Raw genomic sequence first — 20,273 nt, forward strand, 5'->3', positions numbered from 1 at the left:
ATGAATAAAACTGCTATGGCATCCTTGCAAATCTTCCAGCACACATATGTTTTCAGTTCTTTTGGGTAAATACCTAAGATTGGAATTGTTGGGTCATATTGTAGGTATTAACTTTATAGGAACCTGTCAATCAGTTCCCCAAAACATTCATACCATTTTCTGTTTCTACCAGCAGTGAATGAGAGTTCTGTTTGTTTCACATTCTTGACAACATTTGGTGTTGTCAGTCTTTTTCATTCTAGCCATTCTGGTGAATTTGTGTAGTGGTATTGTATTTTACTGTGACTAATGATTGTGAGCGCTTTTTGTGTGCTTATTGACCACTTGTATGTCTTCTTTTGTGTTGTGCACATTGTTTTATTGTTGATTTGTAGGAATTCTTTATATATTCTGGATATAAGTCCTTTGGCAAATACATGCTCTGTGGACATTGTCTTCTAGTCTGTGGCTTGTCTAGTCATTTTCCTAGTGTTGACAATTGATGAGCAGAAGTTGTAAATATTTATGAAGTCTAATTTATCAAATTTTTCTTTTATGATTACTACTTTTTAAATCCTAAGAAATCTTTACCCCTTGTAATGAGAACATTTTGTGTTTTCTTCTGCCATCTAGAATTCATTTTTTTGTATGGTGTGAGATAGGGATTGAGATATTCTTTTTATGATATCATATTCTTTCCCATCAAATTACTTTTGTGTGTTCCTAAAAAAAATCAGTTCTAGGTTGTGTTTACAATAGGTTATTCCTAAGTCTTAAGCCACGGTTGGTTTTTATATCACAGGAAGTCTAATAACTTAATTTTCTGCTTTTAGATTCTATATCTAACATCTCACTTACAAGGGAGAATAGACAGGAATGTAAACTGATCAGTACTTATCCACTGTCACTGCTCAGGTGTACCTTACAGTACAATCACAATTTGTCCAGAACCTTAGAAGTCATCTAATCCAACCTATAACTCCTAGTCTTAGCTTCTTCTCTAACCATTCTCCCCAGGCCTATCTGCTGCCCACTGTGTTTCCCTGCTTCTGCATCTCAATCAGAACTAAATAGCACTTGGCATCTTCCCCTGATGGCTTACCTGATAGTAGGCTCATGGTATTTTTTCAGGTGTTTGAAATACCTGAAAATGTAGGTTTGCCTTTCTTTAAGAAAAGTCAGTAGTATTTACATTTCAGGTGGCATTTGGGCAAGTGCGTTTCAATAGGAAACTTTCCTGATAGATTTAAAATATGATTGGGTAGATATACAACTTTCAGGATTGTCTCTTCTGTTAAAACCAGGCATATCTGTGTTTATATGAACAGTGTCTGAGAAATTTTCATTTCATGGTAGTTGTTAAGACTGTTTTATAACAACTAACAAAGGTTCACCACCATTTTATTGTGAGCCATGAAGTCACGACTTCCATCTGGCCTGGTGTTCTTTATCTGAACAATGGTAAATATAACAGCATTCTATTTGTAGAAAGGGCAAAATAAGTCTGATATGTTTGTCCTTGTTAGGAAAAGCCTTCAGAGCTTGGGAAATGGCATTTAACTATTGTAATAATCTCTTTTTACTCTTCTTTCAGGAAGAAAACAAAAAATTATTTCTTTGGCAAGTACTGCAAAGAACAAAAGCTTTAATCCTTACTTTCTCTCATTTGTAAAAGCCCTGCTTCTCAGTTTTGATGTAGAACTTGGGAGTAGATGGGTAAAAATAGAAAATTTGACAGATTACATGATTTCCCTTTTTCTAAAATTAAGAGTAAACTAATGTACAGTGAGTTTGAGTGCTAAAGAGTTAAAGTATTCTGTAAGTTTGAACATGAAATATTTAGTGGTGTTTTGAGCTTAGAGCACTTGGCTTTGTGAGGAATCAGGAAGAGATTAAGAAAGAAGAACAGTGAAAACGTGACCTTTTAGTGCTGATTTTAATTTGTGTATGTATAATTTCTTCCTTTCCTGCTTCACCTGAACTTTGGTTGTTACTTTTAAAGCCTTCTTATTCATTCATTCACTCTTTGTGCATTCAAGGACTTCCTACTCACATGAACTTTTCAAAATAGAGAATTTGGTCAGAGGAACATTTGTGCAGGTTTATATGTACTTTTCCTTTGTGGAGATGGACACTGTATCAGATTCGAAAAGGAAAGAGTTGTCCCTTAACATAATAATAAGGAGGAATAGTGTAAAATCACATTGTAGAATTTAGCATCTTTATTCCTGTGGTGTGTGTCTATTGATCTTAATTAGGTGATTTCTGTTCAGAAGGCAGATGTAGTGATTCATTTGTACACCTTTCGTATATACCTCCTGAAGTCACTGATCAAGATGAAATCTCAATAAAGCTGCATGTGACAGATGTGGATTTCCTTGGTCTGCTTTAATGGAAGCATTCTTTAGTACTGTTAGGTTGAATTGTTATTTTTAATTGTGTCTCATCAAGTATCTTCTTTTTAATATCTTTTTAAAGGCTTTTTTTTTTTGTCAAGTGCTTTCAACCTCATTTTATAATCTTCCTTTGGATTACTTTTTTTTCTTTTATGTCTTAATTGAAGTGATTTGAAATTAAGTAAATAAGAGAAATGTATTTCTCTTTAGTGTCTTGAAATAAAATGGTCTTTTATTTTTAAATATTATTGAGTATTCATGAATAAAAAGACTAGGATTTGAGGAATAAGTTGCCAGTTGCTTTGTAAGTGTCAAGAAAAATCTGTGTTCCATAGAAGAATGACATTTCAAGCCCCTAAGTGGTAAGCTTTCAGAGTGGGAGAGAAGTAATCACAGAATTATGGTGTTACAAAAATGCCTTCTTTCTGTGCTATCATTCTGTGATGTGTTTCATATAATTTCCAGCTAATTGCTCCAATACTGAGGCCTACTCTTTAAGCCTCCCAAACAGCTTTTTAACAGTTTAAAACCATGTATTTACATTTTATGATTACATTTTAACAGTTTAAAAATGTATTACACAATTCCTTGCTTTTTGAAATAAAGTATGATAAATCTAATTGATGTTTTCTTGGTATTTCAGTGTTATAGTTTTTGTATGATTACTATTATATAGTGATACCTTCAAGGTCATTTGGAGAGTGTTAGTATGTATATTTTAAAAAGTTTAGAGAAAAATGCATTTGAATAGTAGTGTATTTTTTAAAATAACATTATTTTTAGAGCTGTTTTAAATTCACAGCAAAATTAAGCAGAAGGTACAGAGGTTTCTCCCCTGTCCCCACACGTGCTCACTATCATACTATCACGCCAGAGTGGTACATTTGTTATAATTGATGAACCTACACTGACACATCATTATTGCCTAGAGTCCATAGTTTAAGGTTCACTCTTGGTGTTGTATATTATCTGGGTTTGGACAAATTTATAATGACATGTATTTACCATTATAGTGTTCTACAGAGTAGTTTCACTTTCTAAGCATCCTCTATGCTTTACCTAAGCCCTCCCTCTCTCCAGCCCCTGACAACCACTGGTCTTTTTCCTGTCTCCATAGTTCTGCCTTTTCCAGATGCCATATAGTTGGAATCATGCAGTATGTAGCCTTTTCAGATTGGCTTCTTTCACTTAGTAATATGCAGTTAAGTTTCCTCCATGTTTTTTAATTGCTTGATAGCTCATTTCTTTTAGTGCTGAGTAATATTCCATTGTCTGGAGATAACACAGATTGTTTATCCATTCACCTACTGTAGGTCCTCTTCATTGCTTCCAGGTTTTGGCAATTATGACTAAAGCTGCTATAAACAACCTTGTGTAGTTTTTGTATAAACATAAGTTTTCAACTCTGTGTAAATACCAAGGAGCTCTGTTGCTGGATCATGTGGTATGAGTGTGTTTGGTTTTGTAAGAAGCCCCCAAATTGTCTTCCAAAATGCTATACCATTTTGCATTCCCACTACCAATGAATGAGAATTCTTGTTGCTCAACATTCTCATCAACATTTGGTATTGTTAGTGTTCTGGATTTATACCATTCTAATAGGTGTGTAGTGTTACCTCGTTTTAATTTGAATTTCCTGATGACATATGATATGGAGCATCTTTTCATATGCTTATTTGTCATCTGCATATCTTCTTTGGTGAGGTGTCTACTAAGGTCTTTGGCCCATTTTAATCAATTTGTTTGTTTTCTTATTGTTGTATTTTAAGAGTTCTTTGTCTATTTTGGATAACAGTTTTTTATGAGATGTGTCTTTTGCAAATATATTCTCCCAGCCTGTGGCTTATCTTTTTATTCTCTCGATGGTGTCTTTTGCAGAGTGGAAGTTTTTTTTTTTTTTTAAGTATTTGGTTTTTTTTTTTTTTTAATTTTTATTTATTTATGGCTGTGTTGGGTCCCCGTTTCTGTACGAGGGCTCTCTCCAGTTGCGGCAAGTGGGGGCCACTCTTCATCGCGGTGCGCGGGCCTCTCACTATCGCGGCCTCTCTTGTTTCGGAGCACAGGCTCCAGATGCGCAGGCTCAGCAATTGTGGCTCACGGGCCCAGCCGCTCCATGGCACGTGGGATCTTCCCAGACCAGGGCTCGAACCCGTGTCCCCTGCATTGGCAGGCAGACTCTCAACCACTGCGCCACCAGGGAAGCCCCAGAGTGGAAGTTTTAATGAAGTCCAACTCATCAATTATTTCTTTCACGTATTGTGCTTATGGTATTATATCTAAAAAGTCATTGCCAAACCCAGGATCATCTAGATTTTCTCCTATGTTATCTTCTAGGAACTTTGTAATTTTGTGTTTTACGTTCAGGTGTCTTATCCATTTTGGTTAATTTTTGAACAGTGAATGGTGTAAGTTCTGTGTCTAGATTAACTTTTTTACATGTGGATGTTCAGTTGTTTTAGCACCATTTGTTAAAAAGACTTATCTTTGCTCCCTTGTATTGCCTTTGCTTCTTTGTCAGAGATCAGCTGACTATATTTATGTGGGTCTATTTCTGGGCTCTCTATTCTGTTCATTGATCTATTTGTCTGTTCCTTAGCCAATACCATACTATCTTGAGTGCTGCAGCTTTTCAGTAAGTCTTGAAGTAGTGTATTTTTTAACAGATTTTTTTCCATTCAACTGTATTTTTGCTTACTTTTTGTTATTACTGCTGGCAGCACTTTCTCATCCTTTGATTTGCTTCTTCTGACCTGATAGACAAACTTACTGGAATTATATCTAAATTAAGAGAACTAGATTTCAAGAGGACTTCTTGAGGAATCAGATGAATGCATGTTCTGAGTTCCATTGCTCAGAAATGTATTTTTTCTTTCTGAGTTCTTGATATTGCTAGATTAGGTATCTGGATTATTGGGTTATTGCTGTGAATTGTCTTCCATAATAGTGCTTTTTTCTTTTGGGTTTGTGTTCTCACTTCTAAAAGACTCAAATTATGTCATTTTGAAAAATGTAAATGAGCTCAGTGAATCTTGTGGAAAAAAATTTTTTTTTCTTTTGTGAGGTGCCAAGGAAATGTACCTTTTAACATTTTAGAAGGAAATATAAAGTGAAACTTCTATTTGCTTATAGTAATTTTTGTTTTTATTGTTTTGGTTACATATAAAGATTTAAACCTTCTTCAGTGAGAATTTTTGTTGTTCAACTCTCTTGTCATGCCTGTATTTAGTTAACTAACATGTCTTTTGGCCTCATTTTTTATTTTTGCAGGGAAATGCAGTAGTAAATTTATTTTTGCTAGTATACACTTGTATATTAGAAAGTTTCCCACTTTTAAGTGAGGCTTTTGATCTTTTGGGGGGCGGAGAGGTAAATTTTAGCTCATTTAAAACAATATTTTTCTGTTGTTGAAAATTGAATAGAAATTCAGTTGAAATGGAAACAGTGCTAGGTAAATGAGGTATAAAATCAGTTTTAAAAAGAGAAAAATAGGGCTTCCCTGGTGGTGCAGTGGTTGAGAGTCTGCCTGCCGATGCAGGAGACATGGGTTTGAGCCCTGGTCCGGGAGGATCCCACATGCCGCAGAGCAACTAAGCCTGTGCACCACAACTACTGAGCCTGCGCGTCTGGAGTCTGTGCTCCGCAACGAGAGGCTGCGACAGTGAGAGTCCCGCGCACCGCGATGAAGAGTGGCCCCCGCTCGCCACAACTGGAGAAAGCCCTCGCACAGAAACGAAGAACCAACACAGCCAAAAATAAATAAATAAATAAATAAATAAATTTATTTTAAAAAAAGAGAAAAATAATGTTGAGAAGCAAGAGTAGAATTTTTAAATAGAAAAGGATTGCAGAGGTTTGTAATAAACATTTGATTAATTGATTGGTTCTACCTTGTTTTCCGAAATGGAAAAAATTCCAGATACGTGGTCTGAAATCCTGCATAGTTTTGAGCTAGTCACAACCATTCTGAGCCTTAGTTTCTTTATTGGGTTATTACTGACACTTTGAGTATAGCTACAGTGTTTTTTTGTTTTTTTTTTTTTTGATCCTCAGCCCCAGTCAAACCTTCAGATGACTGGAGCTCCATCTTTTTTTTTTTAATTTTTTTATTATTATTATTTTTTTTACAATGGTGTGTTAGTTTCTGCTTTATAACAAAATGAATCAGCTATACATATACATATATCCTCATATCCCCTCCCTCTTGCATCTCACTCCCACCGTCCCTATCCCACCCCTCTAGGTGGTCACAAAGCACCGAGCTGATCTCCCTGTGCTATGCGGCTGCTTCCCACTAGCTAGCAGTTTTACATTTGGTAGTATACACATGTCCATGCCACTCTCTCACTTTGTCCCAGCTTACGCTTCCCCCTCCCTGTGTCCTCAAGTCCATTCTCTAGTAGGTCTGCGTCTTTATTCCCATCCTGCCCCTAGGTTCTTTATGACAATTTTTTTTTTTTTTAGATTCCATATATATTTGTTAGCATACGGAATTTGTTTTTCTCTTTCAACTTACTTCACTCTGTATGACAAAGTCTAGGTGCATCCACCTCACTACAAATAACTCAATTTCATTTCTTTTTATGGCTCAGTAATATTCCATTGTATATATGTGCCACATCTTCTTTATCCATTCATCTGCCCATGGACACTTAGGTTGCTTCCATGTTCTGGCTATTGTAAATAGAGCTGCAGTGAACATTGTGGTACATGACTCTTTTTGAATTATGGTTTTCTCAGGGTATATGTTCAGTAGTGGGATTGCTGGGTCGTATGGTAGTTCTATTTTTAGTTTTTTAAGGAACCTCCATATTGTTCTCTGTAGTGGCTGTATCAATTTACATTCCCACCAACAGTGCAAGAGGGTTCCCTTTTCCCCACACCCTCTCCAGCATTTGTTTCTAGATTTTTTGATGATGGCCATTCTGACTGGTGTGAGGTGACATCTCATTGTAGTTTTGATTTGCATTTCTCTAATGATTAATGATGTTGAGCATTCTTTCATGTGTTTGTTGGCAATCTGTATATCTTCTTTGGAGAAATGTCTATTTAGGGCTTCTGCCTATTTTTGGATTGGGTTGTTTGTTTTTTTGATATTGCGCTCCATGAGCTGCTTGTAAATTTTGGAGATTAATTCTTTGCCAGTTGCTTCATTTGCAAATATTTTCTCCCATTCTGAGGGTTGTCTTTTCATCTTGTTTATGGTTTCCTTTGCTGTGCAAAAGCTTTTAAGTTTCATTAGGCCCCATTTTTTAATTTTTGTTTTTATTTCCATTTCTCTAGGAGGTGGGTCAAAAAGGATCTTGCTGTGATTTATGTCATAGAGTGTTCTGCCTATGTTTTCCTCTAAGAGTTTGATAGTGTCTGGCCTTACATTTAGGTCTTTAATCCATTTTGAGTTTATTTTTGTGTATGGTGTTAGGGAGTGTTCTAATTTCGTTGTTTTACATGTACCTGTCCAGTTTTCCCAGCACCACTTATTGAAGAGGCTGTCTTTTCTCCATTGTACATCCTTGCCTCCTTTATCAAAAATAAGGTGACCATATGTGTGTGGGTTTATCTCTGGGCTTTCTATCCTGTTCCATTGATCTATATTTCTGTTTTTGTGCCAGTACCATACTGTCTTGATTACTGTAGCTTGGTAGTATAGTCTGAAGTCATGGAATAGCTACAGTTTTAAAAGATCATCTGTATGAAGCACTGACACATACTAGGCTATTAATATGTGTTGGTTGTATATTTTATGTGATACATATATTCCTGAGGAGCAAAATTTTAATTGACTCTTTACATAACTTTAAAATTTATTGGAGAACCTATTTAAAATAATCTTTAATGGTACCCGTTGTAAAGAAAATTGTCACGTTTTAATGTTTTAGTTGCTTAAAGCAAGGGTTCCTATGATAAGGATTTTTGCCTTTGGGAAAAACATCCATTTTCAAACAGACCTTTGTAGTTAAGTGCTTTAAAAATGTGAACAGGGTTTACTAAGGGCCAAATTACCTTTGGGAGAATGTTTTTCATCTAACACAACTGTTAAAAACCAGAAGGATGTATTCTTTAGTTACTGTGTTTCAAAGAGAAAGCCTTCCTCGTGACTTATATTTCTTGGCAAAATTTACCTCCAAATTTGTCAGTTGGTGATAGAACACAAAGAAGGGAATTATGAGGGTAAGGAGCATTAGCAGACTGAGTTTCAGTAGTACATTTATTTTACTAGCTCATAGTTGTGGCTTGAATTTTTACGTTCTGTGTAGGTTATGAGACTAATACTGTTCTCTGAGACAAGCATGTAGGCAAGATCACCTTATGATCATGGCTTATTGTCACTGTGGTAACTAAAGCCCCCCCTTGGATTGAATTCAAAGAATTGCCTTTATGGTGAATTCTTTTCCTTAATAAAGAATCCTACTGTAGGGCTCAGTACACTTGTCCCTCGGTATCCACGAATTGGTTCCAGGACCCCCTGAGGATACCAAAATCCGGGGGTGCTCGAGCCCTTAATATAAAATCGCATAGTATTTGCATATAACCTACACACATTCTCCCGTATACTTTAAATCATCTCTCGATTATTTATAATAACTAATACAATGTAAACGCTTTGTAAATAGCTGTCAGCCCATGGCAAGTTCAAGTTTTGCTTTTTGGAGCTTTCTGGAATTATTTTTTCATGGATATTTTCAGTCTGTGGTTGGTTGAATCCACAGATGTAAAACCCATAGATATGGTGGGCTCACTATATTTATATATCACTTAGCATTTAGCTTTAAAACCATATGCTATAATATACAGATCTTGCTTGTAATTGATAAATCTGTCCCCACATGTTTCATGTTTTTTGATGCTGTTGTAAATTTTATTGCTGTTCAAATTCATTTTCCAATTGTTCATTGCTAGTATAGAAATACAATTAATTTTTATATGTTGACCTTGTATCCTATATTCTTGCTAAAACTCATTTACTACCTCTAATAGATTTTTTTTTTTTTAGGATTTTTTTACATAAAAGATCATGTTGTCTGCAAAGAAGGATAGGTTCATTTCTTTTTTTTTTTTTTTTAAAGATTTATTTATTGATTGATTAATTAATTGACTGATTGATTGCTATGTTGGGTCTTCGTTTCTGTGCTAGGGCTTTCTCTAGTTGCGGCAAGCGGGGGCCACTCTTCATCGCGATGCGCGGGCCTGTCACTATCGTGGCCTCTCTTGTTGCGGAGCACAGGCTCCAGATGCGCAGGCTCAGTAGTTGTGGCTCACGGGCCTAGCCGCTCCGCGGCATGTGGGATCCTCCCAGACCAGGGCTCAAACCCGCGTCCCCTGCACTAGCAGGCAGACTCTCAACCACTGCGCCACCAGGGAAGCCCTCATTTCTTCATTTACAATCTGAATATCTTTTAATTTTTTTTCTTGCTTTTTTTGTACTGACAAGAACTTCCAGTACAACATTGAATAGAAAATGTGAGAGTGAACACCCTTGCTTTGTTTCTGATCTTAGGGGTGCCTTTCCTCATGTAAGAATTATATCGGTTGAAGGTTTTTCATAGAAGGCCTTTGTCAGAATGAAGAAGTTTCCTTCTTTTCCTCATTTGATGAGAGTTTTTATCATAAATGCATGTTAGATTTTCTCAAGTACTTTTTCTATGTTTTTTGAGATGATCTTATGATTTATATCTTTTCTTCTTTAATTATGGAGAATTACGTTGATTGCTTTTTGAAAGTTAAACCAACCTTAAAGTCATAGGATGAACCCCACTTAGTCATAGTGTACTGTCTTTTTAAGTATTTTGCATCTGTGTTGATGAGAGATATTTCCTGTAGTTTTCTTTGCTTATAATGCCTTTGTCTGGCTTTGGTAACGGTGTAATGAATTAACTTGGGAAGGGTTTCCTTCTCTTCTATTTCCTGAAAGAGTTTGTGTAGAAATAGTATTGTTCCTTAAATGTTTAATAGAATTCACCAGTGATGGCATCTGGGCTTAGGGTTATATTATGGGGAGATCAGAAATTAGAAATTAAATTTTGTTTAATTGGTATAGAGCTATTCACATTTTCTTCTTGAGGCAGTTTTGGTAATTTGTAGCTTTCAAGATATTTGTCCATTTCATCTAAGTTGTTGAATGTATTGGCATAATGTTAGTTTGTAATACTCCTTTATTATCCTTTTAATGTCTGTAGGCTCTGTCCTGATGTCCCCTTGTTGCCCCTGATATTAGTAATTTGTGTTTTCTTTCCTGTATCCTAATGAGAGGATTAATTTTATTGAACTTTTCAAATAACCAGCATTTGATTTCAAAATTTTTTCTACTGGTTGTCCATTTTCTGATTATTGGTTTTCTGATTTGTCATTATTTTCTCCTTCTACTTATTTTGGATGGTCTTAGCATCAACATAGATAAGTGAATCATAATACAGTCTTGAAATAGACCCATACATAGATGCTCAATTGATTTTTGAGGATGGTGCAAAAGTTATTCAAGGGGAAAAGATAGCCTTGTCAAGAAACTGTGTGAGAAAACTAGGCATCAATATGGAAAAAAAGGAATCTAAACCCTTACCCCACAACAAAAGCAAACAAAAAAAAAATACTTCAAATGATTCATAGATTTAAATGTTAGAACCAAAACTATAGGATTTCTTGAAGGAAAAATAGGAGAAAATATTTGTGACCTTAGGTTAGTCAAAGATTTTCTGGTTAAGACATAAAAAAGCATAAACAATAAAACAACAACGGAAAACCCCAAAAAATGGGTTTCATCTAAGTGTAAACTTCTGTTCTTTGAAAGATACTGTTAAGAAAATGAAAACAAGCTACAGTGTGAGAGAAAGTATTTGCAAAACTTATATCTTAAAATGACTTACATCCAAAATATACAAACAGCTCTTACAGATTTATTATAAGACAAATAGTACAATTTTTTAAAAAATGGGTAAAATGTTTGGATATGCGACAAAAAGATATATGAATGACCAGTAACGCACATGAAACAACATTCAAAAAAGGTCACCAGTGAAATTCAAATTAAATCACAGTGAGCTAACACTTCATGGCCATTAGCATGGCTAAATTTGAAAGAGTGACCATACTAAATGTTTGACAGGCTCTGGAGCAACTGGAAGTCTCATGTATTGCTGGTGGAAATATAAAATGGCACAACCCCTTTGGAAAACAGTATAGAAGTTTCTTTTCTTTCTTTTTTTAAAAAATAAATTTATTTATTTATTTTTGGCTGCATTGGGTCTTTGTTGCTGTGCATGGGTTTTCTGTAGTTGTGGCGAGCGGGGGCTACTCTTCATTGTGGTGCACGGGCTTCTTATTGCTTGGCTTCTCTTGTCGCAGAGCACGGGCTCTAGGCGCATGGGCTTCAGTAGTTGTGGCATGTGGGCTCAGTAGTTGTGGCTCGCGGGCTCTAGAGTGCAGGCTCAGTAGGTGTGGTGCAGGGGCTTAGCTGCTGCTCCGCAGCATGTGGGATCTTCCCGTACCAGGGCTCGAACCCATGTCCCCTGCATTGGCAGGCAGATTCCTAACCACTGTGCCACCAGGGAAGTCCCTAGAAGTTTCTTATAAAGTTAAACCTACACTTTCCATATGACGCAGTAATCCCACTCCTGGATATTTACCCAGAGAAATGAAAACATATGTCCACACAAAGACTTGTACAAGAACGTTCCTAACAGCCTTATTCACATTAAGTCAAAACTGGAAGTTACTCAAAGGTCCATCAATAAGCGAATGGATAAATAATTGTGGCAGTTAAAAGTAATGAGGTACTAATGCATACAACAACAGGAATGAAGCAAAAGAATCCGCACACTAGGGTCCATACTGTATGATCCTATTCATGTGAAACTCTGTAAAAAATCAAATTTGCTATAGAGTGACAGAAAACAGGTGAGTGGTTGAGACCAGAGGAGGGGGAGAATAACAGGCAAGGGGTAAAAGGGAATCTTTTGGAGTGTTGGAAATAATTCTTGATTGTGGCAGTACTTAGTTGTGTGTATTGTCAAAATTTATCAAACTGTACCCTTTAATAAGTGTATTTTATTATATGTAAAATTATACTAAAGTAAAAGAAGTTTCTTGTTTAGTGATTATCAAATCTGGTTGTATTTCAGAATCATCTGCTAAGCTTTTTAAAGTGTACATTTTTCTACCCTATGTCATACCCAAAGAATCAATGTTCAGCATTAGGCCTGCTCATTTGAGGTTCTTAAGAGTTTCAGAGGTGATTCTGATTCTCAGTGGGACTTCAAAAATAATTTTTTTTCTTTCCATGACTTTTCATTCTTAAGACTCCTAGGACCTAATAAAGTGAAATTTTAGTTATAAAAGGCATTACTGATTTTTTTCATGTTTTTCACATCCTGCTTTCAGTAATGGCTTTTAGAAGAACTTTATATTACTTATTTTGAAAGTTTGCTATTTTTAATAGCATATGCTTACATTGTTAAAATATGAAATATAAGAAAAATTCCCATTATATCACATTTTTGAGTATATGAAATGAGCTATTGAAATGTCCTGTCTAGTCCTCCAGTCTCATACCCCTAATTACTAATGATTTGATGCATATTTTTCTAGATATTTCCCTATGCTTATAGAAAAGAGATATATTCTAATCTAGTTTTATATGTTTTTAAATAGTCATTTATATATTTAAGTAGTATGCGTTGAGTGCCTGCTCTGTGGGAGCCGTTACACTAGGCCCTGAGGCTATTGAGCCAAAGAGATACCTGCTCTCCTGTGATGTTGTCAGATGGGAGGATAGATGTTGATTAAATAAAAACACAAACATATATATTAAAACTGTAGCAAGTGTTACAGAAGACAATTATAGAATGTTGTAAGATTACATAGTAAAAATTAAAACCTTTTTTGACCCTTTTACCCTAGTTCAGTTCCATCCTTTGAAAAGTGTGCTTTTTCTAAAGTATTTAGTACTGCTTGGGTAGTATGAGTATTCATTTGGATGAAACAACTTGCACATGAACATCCCCATATTAAAGTATTATTTTCTCCTCTTATTGTTAGCATTTTTATATTATTTTAAAATACTAAGAAAACTTAAATATTTAACTTAAGTGACAAAAAATTGAAAAAAGATTCACTCAGCAAATATTTATAAGTACCTCCCTGAGTCTTGGTCTGTGATTATCATTCAGTTATATGCTATACAACATTTTGTTACTAGAACAACAATAGCAACTAGAAAATGGCAGTTTGTTCTGGCGGCATATTTTTGGTGCTGTCAGAGGAGTTATTAACTGTTGGAATGTGTCAAACACAGTGCTTTTAAAAATATGTTACACAATATACTAATTGTATTTGATATTAATAGAGAGTATGTGGGGTGGAATTTTTGTGCTCATACAAGTTTAGGAAATGGAGAGCTAAAGTTAAACATTTTTAGCTCTAGGTATTTTCAAAACTTTTAATATGTTACATTCTGAATCTTTTAAGATGGAGCTGTAGTACACAGTGACTCTCTTTTTGATCATGGAACCCTTTCCTCCTTGCCTTATAGTTCTATGAATAGATATTTAAGGAAAGAAAGAAATCTCCAGTAGTATCTAAAAAAATCATAGTGGCATGTTTTAAAGATGCATGATAAATTTAATGTAAAACATTATTGTTTAAACATGATTTTTCTCTCTCGTAAGCACCAGATCTGTATTTTATATTTATATGCTGAGCTTTGGGGAATTAATTTACATATAAGGAAAGAATCATTTCTCCATTCTTGCATCCTAAACTGGGAAAGGAAAATGAAATTTATGTTTCTCTTATATTTCAGAACAAAGTAGAAGAGATGACTTAGAAGCTTTAGGTCATATGTTCATGTATTTTCTGAGAGGCAGTCTTCCTTGGCAAGGTTTAAAGGTAATTGTTTTTGTGTTTCCTTATTGAATTTCATAAATTGTTAATATATTAAGATACTCGCTTCCACATATTTAATTTTAAAATTATGTCTCAAGATTCTTTTTCTTTCTGTTTTAGGCTGACACATTAAAAGAGAGGTATCAGAAAATTGGAGATACAAAACGAGCCACACCAATAGAAGTGTTATGTGAAAATTTTCCAGGTAATGAATAATGCTGCTTGATACATGTGCGTATTATACACAGAAAACTAGAACTGTTCATTTTCATTGCTTAAGTTGATAAGTACCTTTTTCATGCTTAAAAAATATGATTCAAAAGATGTCAGCAGGACTTCCCTGGTGGCACAGTGGTTGGGAGTCCGCCTGCCAATGCAGGGGACATGGGTTTGATCCCTGGTCCGGGAAGATCCCACATACCGTGGAGCAGCTAGGCCCATGCACCACAACTACTGAGCCTGAGCTCTGGAGCCTGTGAGCCACAACTGCTGAGCCTATGTGCTACAACTGCTGAAGCCTGTGTGCCTAGAGCCCATGCTCCACAGCAAGAGAGGCCGCTGCAATGAGAAGCCCGTGCACCACAACAAGTGGCCCCTGCTCGCCACAGAGAGGGCCTGCATGAAGCAACGAAGACCCAAAGCAGCCAAAAATAAATAAATAAATTAATTAATTAAAAAAAGAAAAAAAAAGATGTCAGCATTTGATACACAGACCACAGGGCAATGTGTATATTTGCTTTTGTAAAATGGTATTAATGGAAGAAAATTCATCTTTTAATAGTGTTGACCAGTACCAGCTAAATTAATATTTTCTTCAATAGAATACTTTTAATAAGTTGAAATATTTGCTTAGAAATACTAACTAAAGTTTTGGTATCCAATATTAGTCATTTGAGTCTCAATGTCAAGCTCAAAGGAGATATGTGATGTATGATTTAGTCTAGTTTTCCAAGTGCAGTAAAATCTTACTAACCTTACTACTTTTAGGCTAATTTTGTATTGGGGAGCTTTATGAAGATAGCTTTGCTCTCATGTAGATTTTTGGCAACTCACGTGAAATCAACAAAAATTTATTTAAGATTCCTAAATCAATTAAGGGATAAGAATAATGTGTCCCTAATGTGTTAAAATACCTGTTGTGATTTATGCAATAACATTAAATGAGAACCAAACTTGAAGATAGAAGATGGAGCTTATATCTCACTTCAGTATTTACAGGTTCTCCTGTACAGGGCTGGCATTATTATTGTATTGTATTGTATTGTAGTATCAGCAGCATAATCTCAGGTAGCCCTTTTTCAAGTTTGCTTTTATTATTCATTGACAGTAAACTTTAATTATGTATTTTGCTTTCTTGCTATAACATCTAGAACTGGAAGATTAAAAGAAAAAATCGGTTGATAGTACTAACAGTTTAGGTGTAGGCAGATTGACTATACCTTATTAAGAAGCTTATACAAATTTCTACAGGAAAAATAAGGGTGCCAAAGTAAATTAGCCAGGTGATTAGCTAGAAGGTGGAATAGTGGGAGAGTCACCATGTGACTGGGTCACTGGATGCTACTTTCATGCCTGTTAGGCTATGGGTGATCCTTTTCTTATTAGCTGCCATGAATAAATGGGATCAAAAAAGCAGCTAGGTGTAACCTACCATCTCTTATGATAGTGCTTTTATGTGCTCTGACGGTTAAACACTGTTTTACTAATTGCTGACCATTTTGCTTATTGATTTTTATGGCTTTTGCTTTCTTTTACTTCTGGAAAATATGACCTTTAAAAAAATACATATCTCTAATATATTTGGGAATTATAATAGCATGCAAAGGTTTACGTATTACGAAATAATTGTTACATTTATGACCAGAAATTAAGAGAAAAATTAAACCGTCCTCCTGAATCTGTTTTAGCTTTATGTTGCTAGGTCAGTTGATTAGAATACCATTTAGCCAAGGTTAAGAATTTGAATCTTCTATTGGTCAGTTAGTGTTACTGATTCTAAAGGAAATCCAGCAAGGTAGTGCAAATGCTTTCATGTATAAATCAATTCCTATGAGTATTTAAAATAATTTTTTAAAAATATGAGCTTAGGGGCTTCCCTGGTGGCGCAGTGGTTGAGAGTCTGCCTGCCAATGCAGGGGACATGGGTTCGGGCCCTGGTCTGGGAAGATCCCACGTGCCACGGAGTAACGGGCCCCGCCCGTGAGCCACAATTGCTGAGCCTGCGCGTCTGGAGCCTGTGCTCCGCAACAAGAGAGGCCGCGATAGTGAGAGGCCCGCGCACCGCGATGAAGAGGGGCCCCCGCTTGCCGCAACTAGAGAAAGCCCTCGCACAGAAACGAAGACCCAACACAGCCAAAAATAAATGAATTAATTTAAAAAAAAAAAAATATGAGCTTAGTATGGTGTTTTGTGATTAAATAATTATGCATTATTAAGTTTCTATTTCAACCTTGAATACTGTCCAAGGTTTCTATTAAAAATAATGTAAAATAAAAATTTTAGCCTTTCCTAATGAATTGAAGCAAAAATAATGTTTGTTAAATCTCTGATTTATCTTTTGTCCCTATTTCCTTTCTTCCCTTCTTTCCCGCTTTTAATTTCATTGTTATTAAGTTCATAATATTTTAAATTTTAGTAGAATTTTGTTACTTTTTCATGTTTTTATAATATCCTGTGCTTTTAGATATTTATAATTTTATTATTAATGAGTATTAGAAAAGTTTAATGAGAGAAAATTTTTATTTCCTTTCTAGAAGAAATGGCAACATATCTTCGTTATGTAAGAAGGCTAGATTTTTTTGAAAAACCAGACTATGACTACCTAAGAAAACTTTTTACTGACTTGTTTGATCGAAAAGGGTATATGTTTGATTATGAATATGACTGGATTGGTAAGCAGTTGGTGAGTAGTCTAGGCTATATAATAAAAATAAAAGATTATTTGTAGTACTTAACCTTCTTTTTCATAGTACAGATCCTTTATTTGAAAAGAGTTGAGAACAAATAATTTTTTATTTTGAAGTATAGTTGATTTACAATATTATACTAGTTTTAGGTGTACAACATAATGATTCAATATTTTTATAGATTATACTCCATTTAAAGTTATTACAAAATAAAAGCTATATTTTTCTGCGCTGTACAGTATATCCTTATTGCTGATTTATTTCATACATAGTAGTTTGTCTCTTAATCCCATACTCCTGTCTTGCCCCTCCCCCCTTCTTTCTCCTCACTGGTAACCACTAGTTTGTTCTCTATATGTGTAAGTCTGTTCCTATTTTGTTATGTACATTTGGTGGTTTTATTTTTTTAGATTCTACATATCAGTGATAACAGAGTATTTGTCTTTCTCTGTCTGACTTATTTCACTAAGCATAGTACTCTAGGTCCATCGACATTGTTGCAGATAGCAGAATTTCATTCTTTTTTTTATGGCTGAGTAATATTCATATATGTGTGTGTGGGGGGGGGTGTGTGTGTATATCTATATCTATACCTATATCTGTATCATCTCCATATCTTCTTTATCCATTCATCCGTTGGGCACTTAGGTTGCTTCCATATCTTCAGTATTTTGGCTATTGTGAATAATGCTGTTATGAACATTGGGATGCATTACTGTTTTCATTTTCTTTGGATATATACCCAGCAGTGGAATTGCTGGATCATATGGTAGTTCTGCTTTTAGTTTTTTGAGGAATCTCCATACTGTTTACCATAGTGGCTGCACCAATTTAAATTCCAACCAATAATGCACAAGGGTTCCATTTTTTCCATATCCTCACCAACACTTGTTATGTCTTGTCTTTTTTATAATGGCCATTCTGACAAGTGTGAGGTGATATCTCATTATGGTTTTGATTTGCATTTCCCTGATGATTCGCAGTGTTGAGCATTTTTTAATGTACCTGTTAGCCATCTGTATGTTTTCTTTGGAAAAATATTTATCCAGGTCATCTGCCTATTTTTTAAGTGGGTCCTTTGTTTTTCTTGGTATTGTGTGAGCTGTTTATAAATTTTGGATATTAACCTCTTGTAGGTTGTATCATTTGCAAATATTTTTTCCCATTCAGTAGGTTGTCTTTTCATTTTGTTGATGGTTTTCTTTGCTGTGCAAAAGCTTTTAAGTTTAATTAGGTCCCATTTGTTTATTTTTGCTTTTGTTTCTCTGCCTTAAGAGACAGATCTAAAAAATATTGCTACAATTTATGTCAAAGAGTGTTCTGCTTATGTTCTCTTCTAGGAATTTTATGGTTTCATAGATAAAGGTCTTTAATCCATTTTGAGTTTATTTTTGTATATAGTGTTAGGAAATGTTCTAATCTCATTCATTTACATGTAGCTGTCCAGTTTTCCTATCACCACTTATTGAAGAGACTGCCTTTTCTTCACTGTATATTCTTGCTTCCTCTTTCATAGATTAATTGACCATAAGTGTGTGGGTTTATTTCTGGGCTGTCTGTTCTACTCCATTGACTTATGTGTCTGTTGTTGTGCCAGTACCATGCTGATTTGATTACTGTAGCTTTGTAGTATAGTCTGAAATCAGGGAGTGTGATACCTCCAGCTTTGTTCTTTTTTCTCAAGATTGCCTTGGCATTTCAGGGTCTTTTGTGGTTCCATATACATTTTAGGATTGAGAATAAATAATATTTAAAGGGTTCATTTTATTTCTTTTTTATGGATGTTTCAGGTAGCATAATATAAAAATTATTCTTTGAATTTTGTAAAAACCTTACATTTGGAGTCTACTTTTTAGAGTGATGAGTTATTTTGAACTTTTTACTTCTGATTTAGTTCTTAATGTCAAATATACTTTTTAAAAATATAATATTCTAGTGATTACTTTTAAAAGATCAGCTAGTTTTTTTCCTTTAGTCATCTTTCAAAACATTTGTAATTTTAAGATATGTTTTAATTATTCTAGCAGTTTTAGGTTATCTTGGAATAGACTGATACTTATATATTGGAGCATGTTTAGGTTTTTAAAACTGTACCAAGTTTTCATAGTTAAAAAAAAAATTGTCTTGATCATAACTGTGGGATGGGTGTCATTACTTAAATGAAATTATCATTAAATTCTTTCTTTGAAGAGACAACTTCCAGAAAATCAAATATGTATTCTCACTAGTCTTTTTTTTTTAAATAAGTAAGAATGCCTTACAAAATTTTCTATAATTATGGCTCACTGTTAGCAAATTTTTTTCCAAATTTGGAACTGCGGAACTCTCAGATTCAAGTATTTTTGAACAACTGACTTACTTAAGCATTTAATCTGTATTTTTCTTAACTCCAAAGTGATTTGAATATATATGGTATCTAAAATGCAAATCTGAATATACTTTGATTAAAGTATTTATATGAAGTTTTGAATTATACTTGAAAATTTAAATTTTTATATAAGCCTCTTCTGAGTTAAAATATTGACAGTAAACAATTTTATTAGCTTATTTAAAAAATTATTCCCTTAATTTTCTTAAAATAATTTTTTCTGTTTATATATTGGCTTTGGAAATGAGAAACATAAACAAATACACTTTCATTTTTTGATATGAAAAAGTAACCTAAAAGTAATGACAGTATTAGAGGGTCGTTTGTTGATATAAAAATAAATACTTGATAAAGTATTTAAATATTTTGAAAATACTTTAAAAAGTAGCTATAATCTCTTTGTTGTATTTAACAACATATTTTAGGAAAGATATCTTTTCTTAAGGCCTTACTTTATTTAACAGTGTCTTTTATTTTTTTTCCTTGATTATGTTAAGTAGCTAAATAATTTTAAATAAGAGTTCTGAAATAGAATGCATTGATTTTAATTGTTATTGTATTGTAGCCTACTCCAGTGGGTGCAGTTCAGCAAGATCCTGCTCTGTCATCAAACAGAGAAGCACATCAACACAGAGATAAGATACAACAATCCAAAAATCAGGTTTGCTGCCCTTTTAGATATGAAATGTCTTAATTTGCTTCTGTATTACCTTCTCACAGTTTATAAATATATTTGGTGTTTTATCATGC

General features: G+C 34.5%; 1 protein-coding gene across 6 annotated transcripts in view; it reads left to right on the forward strand.

Annotated features, from left to right (window-relative positions):
- The window catches only part of CSNK1G3 (casein kinase 1 gamma 3), a 132,876-nt gene that overhangs the window by 86,496 nt on the left and 26,107 nt on the right, over window positions 1–20,273 (forward strand). For 4 of the 6 annotated variants that reach the window (XM_059916959.1, XM_059916962.1, XM_059916960.1 and 1 more), the window contains exons 7-10: window positions 14,167–14,252; window positions 14,370–14,454; window positions 17,003–17,151; window positions 20,089–20,184. In XM_059916959.1, coding sequence (XP_059772942.1) covers window positions 14,167–14,252; window positions 14,370–14,454; window positions 17,003–17,151; window positions 20,089–20,184 — 416 coding nt within the window. The remainder of the gene's footprint in view (window positions 1–14,166; window positions 14,253–14,369; window positions 14,455–17,002; window positions 17,152–20,088; window positions 20,185–20,273) is intronic. The other 2 variants (XM_059916961.1, XM_059916964.1) reach the window with 1 other exon arrangement.

The sequence above is a fragment of the Balaenoptera ricei genome, chromosome 3 (assembly GCF_028023285.1).
Source record: "Balaenoptera ricei isolate mBalRic1 chromosome 3, mBalRic1.hap2, whole genome shotgun sequence".
NCBI lineage: Eukaryota > Metazoa > Chordata > Mammalia > Artiodactyla > Balaenopteridae > Balaenoptera > Balaenoptera ricei.